At 38.8% G+C, this 13167-nt stretch overlaps 2 protein-coding genes across 2 annotated transcripts in view; both read right to left on the reverse strand.

Moving 5' to 3' along the window:
• Positions 1-11401, reverse strand: part of LOC145500278 (uncharacterized) — a 154164-nt gene extending 142763 nt beyond the window's left edge. Inside the window, exons 1-4 of the mRNA XM_081479803.1 lie at positions 11369-11401; positions 10758-10809; positions 9854-9904; positions 5110-7151 (exon numbers count right to left, since the gene is read on the reverse strand). Coding sequence (XP_081335929.1) covers positions 5110-7131 — 2022 coding nt within the window. The 5' untranslated portion in view covers positions 7132-7151; positions 9854-9904; positions 10758-10809; positions 11369-11401. The remainder of the gene's footprint in view (positions 1-5109; positions 7152-9853; positions 9905-10757; positions 10810-11368) is intronic.
• Positions 1-13167, reverse strand: part of LOC145482149 (uncharacterized) — a 181214-nt gene that overhangs the window by 143374 nt on the left and 24673 nt on the right. The gene's annotated exons all lie outside the window — the stretch shown is intronic.

Below are 13167 nucleotides of genomic sequence, written 5' to 3' on the forward strand. Positions count from 1 at the left end.
CCTCGTGTACCAGGAAATCGTGACGAATTTCCGTTCCCGCAGGTAAGCAGTGCTCTCCAGAGTTAGATTCCCCCAGTTGTCAGTTCAAGTGTCCGTTTAGTCCGAAATTTACAGTGCTTGCAGGAAAAACCTTTCGTCACAACTGATCCTTTACTGCTACTTTCGTTTCTCATTAACCAGCCTTGTCACGGAGTTACTCCTTGCAAAAATTAAAGCGTCCCATTGATTCAAACTGTGTCTGTATTCAGGGAACAGCTGGGCGCTATCTTAGATTTCAATGTCAGACATTGGGTATGACGCTGGTGCAAGGCAAGCCTGCAAAAGTAGAAACATAAAGAATCACTTTATCCCTGACTGAGATATGCTCGCCAAATAAAACGATTTACTCCTTCATATAAAACAGGTCAAAGGTATTCCCAATATAACCAAGGTATAAAATTTCTTCTTTCTTTAAGAAGGCGGATTTTTGTTTTGCTCGAGAGGAGTACACAATGGACCAGCTTTAGCAAAATAACGTGATATTAGTGGTAGCTCTGTGCTGATTTTTAGCATACCCAAGTGTCTGCCTCAGTGCTGGGAAAATTTGGTAGTGTGATTGCCCACACAGGCATTCAGAGTGCGACTCCAATAGTTTTGTGAGCTTTTGCGCGTTTTTATAGCTCAAAGGTATAATTGAAAAAATGCCAGTAAATCACTTTCAACAACATTATATGTTAAGTAGAGCATCGTCTAGATTACGCTTAAACACTGATACTGCACACTCTCTGATCAAGTAGAATTCTACGAGAAATTAAAAACTCGTTGACCGTTTGTAAATATTTGCATTGGTTCAGGAGATATTTAAGTTTGAAAATTGCGTAAAATATGCAAATGAGAGGGATGATGATGTCATACACTCAGCCAAATGCTACATGAAGTGTATAAATTCTTGGCTTGCACCGTCACGCAATTTAAACGTAATGCGAAAACCATTTAGCGGATAGAGTTAAGAATTTGTGATGCTATAGGAGATTGATAAAAAAGACACTTGTCCAAGATTTAAGTCTGCGCGTTTTCCTAAACTTCAAATATTTGACGAAATATTTTGCACAAATTTTTAGAGTCCAGTATGGAGCCGCCATGTTGATGTACCTCCGTGGGACACCAACATGGCGGCCGGAAAATAGGGTAAACACGTGGAACTTACTTTGGCTATTAAGGCGACTGATTATCTGTACTGACAAAGACAAGCATTTACATAAGCACTTTTTCTAATACTTTAACTTCTGAATAGGCTAAAAATCACGAGATAAGTATATATGTTTCGAGAAACGCGTTGGTAGCTTTATGTCACGCACCAACATAACTCTGAAATTCAAAATGCACTGGTTTTCAGACGAAGCAGGCTACTAGCTGAAAAGTTGTAAACAGATATAAATGTTCGCCCTCTTATGCCTGATGAGGATAACAACTTTGGTGGCTCTTTAGTTTTCGATTTGAGAAAATGATGACGTCACGTGCAAGCCAAGAATAGAGCTATCTCGGTCAATTTGCAGCAGAAACCATTGAAACTTGGTAGGCTATTATTCCTACATGCAACATACCTACGGCTATAAAACTTTTGATTCCCACAGCAACTCACTCTTTCCAAGTCCCCTCGAACCTAATTTCAATATTTTAATGATTTTCAGCTTGAAAAACATTAAACAAGGCCATAAACTGACCTAACATATTTATATGCTTGCTGGATCATGCAGATAAGGTACCCTTGGCAAATATCAATACAGAACGCTAAAGGTAGCCAGAAAAGTCTTTAATATCGGGGAGGTCTGGAACCCAGTATGTTGCCATGGTAACAAAATCTTATTTTCATAATATGGAGCACCTCTACTGGAATCGTACTGCCGAGAATTAAACATTTCTGATTCAAATTGGCTGACATATCTTTGTTTATAATATTTAAACAAGATCCGGTTGAGTTTATGACGTCATCGCTTAGTTAGTCTGCATATTTTAAAAACTTGAATATATCTCGAACGATAAGAAATAATTGAAAATAGTAAACAGAGTTTTTCTTTTCCTACAGACTACTTGTCTATGTTTTAAAATGACTTAAATAGGAAAACTAGCGCTAAAAAGTCACGACGTTTTGACCTCCCCGAGGTCATTTTCAAGTGAGTAAAATTTGTAAGTTAGCATAAATATGTTAAAAAACAAGTTATAAGAGATAAAAATGGCGAACGCTAAAATGTGATAAAATATGTGAAAAAGTGTTAAAAATATACGATGGAAAAATAAAATAATCTTAGCAAGACTTGCTTGAAACAAATAATTTGGCGCGAATTGAATCGCACTGTTTGTTTAGCGTTGATTTCAGTTCCTTGGTAAAAAAAGCATTTCAAAAATAAGGCAATCAAATTTGTTCTGACACTTTCTTAAGATTCGAAAGCTCTGTGCGATGTCTTCTGGCTCCACATCGTGCTGCTCTCTGAGATGGTTTCCGATTACAGAACCTCTGTGTTCTTCAATTCGTTGGTGTAGGTGTCGACACGTGTAGCCGACATAGCCTGCATCACACAGGCCACACTGAAATGAATACACCACGCATTGTTGACTCACAAGAGGCGGTTTGTCTCCCTTGACCTTAATTTCATCCTTGATCTTTCTACTTGTGTAACCTGGGCTAATATCTGCGTTGATCTTCCGACTGAGGTCAGCCAGCTGTTTGCGTACTACGTTTGCAGATTTCTGGTCCTTGTAGGGCAACACGATTCTGATTGGGGCTTCTCTTTTATCAGCCACTCGGGTATGTGACTCCTCGGACACTTTTGTTTCAGTGAATCTGCGAATGGTTGACTGTGCAAGGTCGTCAGGATAGCGCAGTCGGGAGAAGATCTGTTTTCGTCGTTCACATTCCTCGTGAAAAAACTTCCACGTAGACGAGAGTTGAAACGCACGGTTAAGCTTGGTGTTCAGCAGTTACTGTTTGTATCTGGCGTCAACGTGGCTGTGGTAGTGTTGCAAAAGTCCTTTGGCCGTCTGTTTTCTGTAGACCGTGGTGTCTAGGCGGCAGCCATTCCTGATAACATCAGAGAAAGGGAAGCCTGCCATTTTCTTCGAGCTCCATTGTAAAATCGATAGAGGGATGACTTTTGTTTAATCTCTCCAGAAATTCTGAGGCTGCTTACGGTTCCGACATCGCGCTGAGTGTATCATCTACAAAGCGTTTGTAGAAGATATTTCTAGCTGTATCTTGATTTAGCACGTAAAGGCGTTTCTTATGAGGGAACCCAGTGGTGTTCCCATAGCTACAGCGTCCACTTGTTCATACATGTTTCCTTCTCTTTTTCACATATTTTATCACATTTTAGCTTTCGCCATTTTATCTATTATAACTTGTTTTTTTAACATATTTATGCTAACTTGGAAATTTTACTCACTTGAAAATGACCTTGGAGAGATCGAGACGTGAATTTTTACCGCTAGTTTTTATTTCAAAATCGATTTCTAAGGAACTACTTATTAAATAGGAAAGATGCGATTTTCATCATAGTACCTCTTTAAGGAAACTTATTCTTGTTTTCCAAAGTCAAATGTCACGTTATCTCCAATCAGCATAAACGGCGCCCACGCGGAAACCATTTCAAAGCCGTTACCTCTCATCCACTTCATGGCCTGGTGAAGAGATTCACTGGCACTCTTACCACGAACAAGATGCTTGTAGAAATGAAGCATCAGCTGCTCTGTTGCCTCGTCACTTATGGCCCATAGAGCCACCAAAACGGACCGTGCACCGGATCCCAAGAACGCTCGAGCGATCCCTATGACTCCTTCGGCTCTAATCTGCCCACGTGCACTATGACAGCAGCTAAGTACCACCAGTTTAGCTCGCAGTTGAACTTTTGCAATGTCAGACATCGTCAATAGGTAATCTTCTTCAGCTGAAATCCTGTTAGGAGGGCGTACTGGGGAAAGGGCAATTTCTCCTCGGTCAGCATTACCATGGGCTGCAAAATGTATCAGACTCAGTGAATGTAACCTGTCAAGTACCACCTGCTTTGTTGCGTGCTGTCCTAACAAAGGTTGAACACCTAGCATTCGTCCAATCATTACTGCTTCCTTTAATGCACAGGGTAACCTACACAAGGTCATTTTCTCTCCTTTGTAAAGGACCGTACCGACTGCTGGATCTCCCACTATCAGAGCACCGGTCTGACTGTGATAGTCTGCAGGACTGTCCTGAATGAGCTTTGGAGTCGTCAAAGAAGGAACGATGCGGATTCTAAATTTCTCTGATAAATACTTCCCGCCTTCATCCTTTAACGCTGGAAATGGAACTTGGTTTAAGCAGCGATCAGGAACAACAATGAGCTCCGGCTCCTCAAGTAGATCAGCAACCGGACTGATTAACATTCTGTAGTACAAAGAAAAGCTCGATTCAGAGTTTCCACTTTCTTCATCTTCTTGCTCTATAAGTCTCAATGCTGTGAGGCTCTGAACGTCATTTAAGGATCGATCTTCGCAATCTTCCTCCGGTACAATACCAAAGCTTCGAAAGCTTGTAGCGAAGAAATCAGCCAACTTCCCAACTAGTCCGGCACCAACTAGCTTCTCATCTACTGTTATTCTTCGGAAATGAATGATTCCACTTGTCTTGAGAACCCAGAAAAACAGATCATGATCATGATAAGAAATGTACAGACAAGAAGAGTTGCTTTCTTTTTCCATAACACTTTCAATACCAATCCACGATTGCGGATCAGCTGAGATGTGGCTTTGAACAGAATACCGAGTTACCATCAAGTCTGCTAATGCTCTAGCCCGTGCCAGCTCTAAAATATAAAGGGCATGGTTCGGATTTCCCCAAAAACAAAGGAATGCACTAAGATTCCGGTAGGGAAAATCGCGTACATCTGAAGACGATACCTTAAAATCGTCGTTGTCCCTTAAAAAACTTCGTAAAGATTCGCTTTTATTCATACTCAGAAACAGACAGTCAAGCGCTTCCTGGATCTTGTATTGGGACAACTTCACCACTGTAAGAAGACAAAGAATTTGAAACTCACTGTCTAAGTCCTCGATGTCTCGAGTAATTAAGAGTGCCTTTGCAATATAATTTTCAGCCATGACATATTCACCAACCGCGTAAAAAATTGCTCCCAAATTTCCGTAATCTCCTGCTTCTCCCTTTTTGTCACCGATTTCTATTCTGATGACAAGTGCTTTCTCGAAATGTTCTTTAGCTTTGTCATAATCACCAAGAGATGCAAACACGGTTCCTAAGTTTCCGTACGAGCTGCCTTCTCCCCTTTTGTCACCGATTTCTATTTTAATGGCAAGTGCTTTCTCAAGATATTCTTTAGCTTTGTCATATTCACCAAGAGATGTAAACACAGTTCCTAAGTTTCCGTACGAGGTGGCTTCTCCATCTTTGTCACCAATTTGTATTCTGATGGCAAGTGCTTTCTCAAGATTTTCTTTAGCCTTTTCATATTCACCAAGAGATCTAAACACAGTTCCTAAGTATTCGTACGAGGTGGCTTCTCCATCTTTGTCACCGATTTGTATTTTGATGGCAAGTGCTTTCTCAATATATTCTTTAGCCTTGTCATATTCACCAAGAGATGTAAACACAGTTCCTAAGTTTCCGTACAAGCTGGCTTCTCCCTTTTTGTCACCGATATCTATTTTGATTGCAAGTGCTTTCTCAAGATATTCTTTAGCCTTGTCATTTTCACCAAGAGATGTAAACACAGCTCCTAAGTTTCCGTAATCTGTTGCTTCTCCATCTTTGTCACCGATATCTATTTTGATTGCAAGTGCTTTCTCAAGATATTCTTTAGCCTTGTCATATCCACCAAGAGATGTAAACACAGTTCCTAAGTTTCCGTACGAGGTGGCTTCTCCCTTTTTGTCACCGATTTGTATTTTGATGGCAAGTGCTTTCTCAAGATATTCTTTAGCCTTCTCATATTCAGCAAGAGATGTAAACACAGTTCCTAAGTTTCCGTAATCTGCTGCTTCTCCATCTTTGTCACCGATTTGTATTCTGATGGCAAGTGCTTTGTCAAGATATTCTTTAGCCTTGTCATATTCACCAAGAGATGTAAACACAGTTCCTAAGTTTCCGTACGAGGAAGCTTCTCCCTTTTTGTCACCGATTTGTATCTTGATGGCAAGTGCTTTCTTAAGATATTCTTTAGCCTTGTCATATTCACCAAGAGATGTGAAGACAGTTCCTAAGTTTCCGTACGAGGTGGCTTCTCCCTTTTTGTTACCACTTTCTATTCTGATGGCAAGTGCTTTCTCAAGATATTCTTTAGCCTTGTCATATTCACCAAGAGATAAAAAGACAGTTCCTAACTTTCCATACGAGGTGGCTTCTCCATCTTTGTCACCGATTTGCATTTTGATGGCAAGTGCTTTCTCAAGATATTCTTTAGCCTTGTCATATTTACCAAGAGATTTAAACACAGTTCCTAAGTTTCCGTAATCTGCTGCTTCTCCATCTTTGTCACCGATTTGTATTCTGATGGCCAGTGCTTTGTCAAGATATTCTTTAGCCTTGTCATATTCACCAAGAGATGTAAACACAGTTCCTAAGTTTCCGTACGAGGTGGCTTCTCCATTTTTGTCACCAATTTGTAATCTGATGGCAAGGGCTTTCTTAAGATATTCTTTAGCTTTGTCGTAGTCACCGAGATAATAAGATATATGTCCAGCCATTTCATCGGTGTATGCTTCATTCTTTTTGTCTCCCATTTCTTTCGTGATAGTACTCGCTTTCTCATAAAGTTCTCTTGCTTCTAGATATTTATACTGCTGTCGATATATGTTGGCCAGTTTTACCGTAAAATTCCCTTCCTCTTTTTTTTTACCACACTCGCGGTAAATGTCAAGAAGTTTCCTGCCGTAGATAAGTACCTTTGTGTGATCAGGAATAAGACAGTACGCCCTGAAGATTGTTCCATAAATACCAATATAAAGTGAATATAAAATTTCTCCTTCCGTTTTTAGCACTTGATTATTTAGGAAGATCAAACATTCCTTGCAGATCCCAATACCTTTTAGCGCACGACCAGTGTCGAGAAGGAAAGTAGCAACAACCAAGCCAATAAAGATGGCTTGTAAAACGTCGTATATGTTGTTCATGGCGTCATCCTCTATGTACCCTAATAACAATAACACAAATCAAGCTTTTTAGTTAATTAGAGTAATAATATTCTGTTGAACGTCCTCTTGCTAAAAGCATGGACAAAAGTCTTCAGAAAAAATTGCACTTTTGGCGCTTTTGCGCGCACTCAAGACGCAATTACAACTTCACCTGCCTATCTCTCAGAGCAGTCAGAGCTGTTCTGTTTTGGAGTCGCATTACCTGAGCAAGGACGAGACAAGAAACTTAACCACATATGACGCCTGGTTTCGTATGTAAATTAAATTGAGACTAGACTGATGGGAATGAGCGCTTTAATCATAGAAACAAGATCCTCACCAAATTTAGGGAACTAAAAGGGTAATTAGATTGTAACGCTACACCCATTCCAAAAGAAGGGACAAAGAAGAAACAGTACTGAACAAACGCAAACAAACAATAGAAACCAAATTAAGGCCAATATCAAAATTTAAACATCATTAGTAGCAAAGGCAGCCACAAAGTCAGCTTAGTTTTCTCTGGCACACTCATGAATCCATTTCAAAGTGTCCGAGTAGATTAAAACAGATCAGTAAAAGAGCTGTACACTGAACAGAACCGAGCGCAGTCTCGCATATAAAGGTTAATTGGTCCAATATATGTCGAAAGCATATGTCTGATGTGTGACTATTTCCAGTTTTGTTCTACTCTGCTGAGATGATGGCGATGATTGGACTGATCAATATTCCCTGTTTTTTTCGATCATCGAATTCGCAAAAAGTTTCCAGGGTTCTTTCTTTCCGTTGAAAAAGTAAAGCGATTCTTAACAGTTTGTGAGATACTTTCAACCAAATATGAATAACTAGATGCTCTAAGAGCGTTTACTCAGGCTTCGTACCACAGTATCAAGTCGTAGTTTACGAATTTAAAACGCGTATTGGACACAATGGAAACAAAAGAATCAGGATATTTTAACACAACAGTTCCGCTTAGATATTTCCTAGTTAAGTAGCTTCGTTGAGGATCCTCCTAATCCAATCGCAAGTTGTGAGCTTAAAACATTTTTGTTCAAGAATGAATCACAACTGTCTACGCATGGAGAACTTGTTTGCAAAGAATTTTCCAGGTCTTTTTAGTTACAACTTATGGCGATTACATTGTACATGCTAGCAGAAATTTTACGAAGTTCATTTACTAATCGTGGCTATCCGAGTGAATTGTGCAGCTGAACATCTTTGCCGTGTTGCGATCTTAGACCCTTTTCAAGAATCTGATCTCCTTTGGAGAGCGAATAGATAAACTCCTTCGCGAAAACAACAGTCCCGGGGCAAGGCACAAATTGCATTGCACTTAATTTGGATAAACGTTTAAGTTGTGTTTTTTGCGGATAACTTCCGAACATTTGCGACCCTTTACGCAGTTTTTGAAGAAATATTTAACCTACAATTTTTATTGAATCAAGGCAGGAGCATTTTAAAAAGGAACTCATTTATAAGGGAAGATGCGGCATTCTGTTTTGCTATTAGATTTGGTTTCATACTCATCTAGTTGATGTCACGCAATATGATTTTCGTAAGCAGTCAGACACAGTTTTAAAAGAATTGACGATTGCTAAATATGTTTGAACCAGTAGTGAAATAAATTTGGTTAAACTATCGTCAATGCAGATTTTCCTTAGGACTTGGCAAGAACATTGGTTCGTCAATAATCTCACACAATTCCCCGCACAACAGAAGTTCTAATTTTCCCGCACAATTTACCTCCAAAATCACACGTTATTTTTTCTCTTGCACCCTATTAGAAAGCCCGCAAACTTAGAGGTAAGATGTTTAATTCGTTACCGAAAGTCTTATCTTTACAAATTTGGAGATCGACATATTTCGCGCAGTGCAAGAAACAAATCGCATGTTTTTAATGACCTACCAGTCCAAAAAACGTCTTCGTATTTAGCTCGTTTTATTGCAATATGATTTTTACTGCAAAGTTGTAAGCAGTGACAGCATAAGCCACATGCAGTCATTGACTGCCTATTTTTTGTCAGTGTTTTCGTAGTTTGAACCCATACGGCGATCGGCTCAGTTGTTATCTCACGAGAACATTTCGAGTCTGACCTTTGCTTACCTGGCTGGCTTTCAAGTAATATTAATCGTGGACCGACCCCTTCCGAAAACAATCGACATCTTTGTGTGCGAGATGAACGTATAATGCGCGATTCTCACCAAAACTTTCTTCGCAAAACACCGCGTTCTGTCACGAAGAGCGAGCAATGTCGCCTTTCTCGTACCCAGTTTCCATGGTCTAGGCATGGAACGCCTTGGACCATGACTCCCTTTTGGTGACCAAAACGTTTGCATTTTATGACTCGGACTTTCCTACAGAAGCCCGAGGAACAAAGTTAACACTGATTTGCACTCAACACTTTTACTGAGTCGCCAGAATGAAAACAAAAACCAATATGGGCCGATAACGGGAAATTTTCCTGTCAACATAATTAACAGGGTAAAGTTCAGAAGATTGATTTTTCTACCAACGGTTCTTGCAGTCAATCATTTACGTGACTTTATCAACCGCGTGACTTCTAGATAGTGCCCAAAAACTCAAAAAAAAAAAAACGTTACGCGATATTCATTGATGCAAATCTCTTCCAGTGTAAATTAAAAGTATTAAACATCGCTTACATATACATATTATATGTCGATGACACGGTATTAGTCACCAACAGTTTGGAGTTAATAAGCTTACCGTGTTCAGTCTCTCGATCCTCGGACGAAATTGAATCAAAAGTGATAGAATCTGAAAAACAAGAGCAAATGCAAATTAGAATTGAAAAAGTTTCAATCGTTGTGCTAAACAATCGAGTTTAATCACTATTTCAAAAGTATGTAACATTTTTTGCTATCTCCGTTTTATTGTTAAAGACTGACAGTACAGGCAAATACCTTTCAAACCATATCGCAATGTTGACCATAGTTAATTATTGATTGAAATGATTATGAAGCCCGACAAAGTTCTTCGTTGTATGTTTTTTTCCTCATTTTGTCCTTAACTATGCATAAAACAAAATAGATAATTATTTCTGTTTCAAAGACTATGTAACTCAACTGAAACGGTTCGGTTATGTGACTTATGCATAGCGTATGATGGTAAAACGAAAGAATATTTAGAGTCGTGGACCTTCCAACATATATATGCATGAATCTTGGCATCTTTGTTTGCTTTTTTAAAGCTTTTCGGGCTTCAAAACTATTCCCGTCCACTCAAAATGCGTCGAATAGAATTTACATTCCTCGCCTTCCTATCATAGAAACTGGCTGCCTTGTCTGAAGACAAATAAGACTAGTAAAGAAGCAGGGCTTTTGCCATAGGTCTGTTGTAATTCTTCATATTTATTATCATGAGTGACAATTTCGTAATTTACTTTGCAGGATTTCATTGATTTCCTTCTGCAGACTTCTCATGGTAGTAATATCAGTTCGCAGAGCCAAAAACGTTCCCGTTCTTACAGGAAACGATTGAGTTTGAGATTAATCCTCACTTAGTGGCTGCCTGAATGTCGTGGCTGTCATAATTGAGCTATGCATATATATTATTCTAACTGGTTAAGATAGAAACTAGACGATTCAAAGTTAGCCAGAGCTGTACTTACCACGGCGGAACTTGCTTTGGAAAGTGAACCTGCGAAAACCGCCTGAGGGTTTCTAGATATTGCAGGAAACACTGCATAAAAGATGTATTCGGAGTTTCTGGAGTGTCGAAACATAAGCTTAGCGGGATGCATGATGAACTGAAAATCCGGCGGGATGTGGAATACGGGATGCGGGTTTTGGGATAAAGATAACTGGGCCAGAGCAGCTTGTGTTCTTTTCAACCAGGAAATGCGAGATAAATTTGATATTAAGGGACGGGATGTGAGATAAAAAAACAGATTACGGTTACTCAGTAACTGAAGAACATAATTTACCTCATGTTCAAGATTGTTTGGCAACACTGATGAGTTAAAGAAAAGGAGTTTTTAAAAGAGCTTGTCAATCACGTTTCGGTCACACAAGCGTTATTAACGACAACTGTTTTTGCTTAATCTTTTAACTACATGACGTGAGAGTTAAAAGTAGTTAGCCATTTCAGTCGACGTTACGGTGACAAATTCTCCCAGGTTCTTTCTTTGCGTTCAAAAAGTAGATCGATTGTAAACAGTTTACTTAATGATTTCAGTCTACTATTAATAACAAAGCTATTAAAATATTGATTTATACTCACAGGATTTGATGAGTTGACCAGAATGAAACCAAAATAGATCAGCGCCAATGACAAGACCTTTTCCTCTGAGAAGGTAGAAGAGAAGGAAAAGTTAAGCAAACTATCACTGCTCAAACGATGCTTCCAAACAATTATTCGGGTGACTCACTAATAGCTGCTTTGAAAACAAAATGAAAAGCAGTCGCGCAATTCAGAGAAACCTCTCTCAGTGTAAATTTAAAGTATTAAAAATCAGCTCTACTTGGTATATGTGCACCCAACGCTATCAGTCACAAGCAGCTTACAGTTTATAAACTTACCGTGTTCAGTTTCTCAGTCTTCTGATGAAAATGAAACCAAAAGTGACAAAAACTGAAACAACACTGAGGGAGTTTCCCGGCAAGACAATGGGAGGTCCAATAGGAAGTCAAAACAAATTAATATTGAAATAAGTTTTAAACGTCGTGCAAACCGATAAAGTAAAATATTCGAAAGTAAGTTACATTTTTTTTTTCTATTCCTATTCCTTGCTAAACACTGACGGTAAAGTCCAATAGCTTTTAGAGCATACTGAGTCTTTGATAATAGCTAATAATCACCGAAATGGTTATCAAGGGAGACAAAGTTCTTTGTTGTATGTGTTCGCTCGCTCTTGAGCTTAGCCGTGCATAAAACACAATAGCTGTTAACTCAGCTCTGTCTCATAGATTTAGCAACAGAAACGTTCTGTTATCTAATTAATGCACAGTGGAAAGATTGTTCATAGTCCTGGAGCTCCCAACATAAATCTTGGCATCATTGTTTGCTCTATTGAAGCTTCTTGGTCTTAAAGCCACTCCAGTTTACTATTAAACTCTGTGTTTGCTGATAAATTAATGTACATTTTACGTCGGTTCTTGTCATAGACAGGCTGACTTGCTCTGAAGAGAAATAAGGCAACTAATGAAAGCTACTTTTGCCATCGATCTGTTTTAAATATGGAAGACCGTAAATTAACTTTTCTTCAGTTTTCACTTTATAATGTACTTTGTACAACAGTCTGACAGAGCCAAAAACTTTGCTATGCGAAAGCAAACGATGGAGCTTGCAATTAATCATAACTTTGTGATTGTCTAAATGTCGTGGCTCAGTATCATAATAAAGCTGTATATTATTACTACAACTCTTTAAAATAGGAACCACACGATACAAAGTTAGCTAGAGCTGTACTTATCACGGCGGAACCTGCTTTGACAAGTAAAACAATGGAAACCGTTATTTTTAATTTATGCATTCGACAATAATGACATGAAGTCGTCGAAACGTCATGTAATTTTACTTACGTTAATTTTCCTGCTTCAATCAGCTATTTCACACAAAAAAGTTAACGTTAAAAAGCAACGACGTTTCGACCGTTCGACGTTCATTTTCAAGTTAAAGAGTAATACTCTTTAACTTGAAAATGACCGTCGAACGGTCGAAACGTTGTTGCTTTCTAACGTCAACTTTTTTTAGGGAAATCCTTTTCTAAAAATTTCTTGATTTAAATCAGCTATACTTATTATATGTGCACCCAACGGCATCAGTCACGGACAGCTTGCAGTTCATAAACTTACCGCGTTCAGTTTCTCAGTCTTGTAATGAAAACGAAACCAAAGTGATAGAAACTGAAACAACACTGTGTGGGGTTTCCCTGCAAGACAATAGGAGGTTCAATATATAGGAAGTCAAAACAAATTAAAATTTCAATGAGTTTTAAACGTTGCGCAAAACAATCAAATAAAAACATTTAAAGGTAAGTTACATTTTTTCTATTCCCATTCCTTGCTAAACACTGACGG

The sequence above is a fragment of the Orbicella franksi genome, chromosome 1 (genome assembly GCF_964199315.1).
Source record: "Orbicella franksi chromosome 1, jaOrbFran1.1, whole genome shotgun sequence".
Taxonomy (NCBI): Eukaryota; Metazoa; Cnidaria; class Anthozoa; order Scleractinia; family Merulinidae; genus Orbicella; species Orbicella franksi.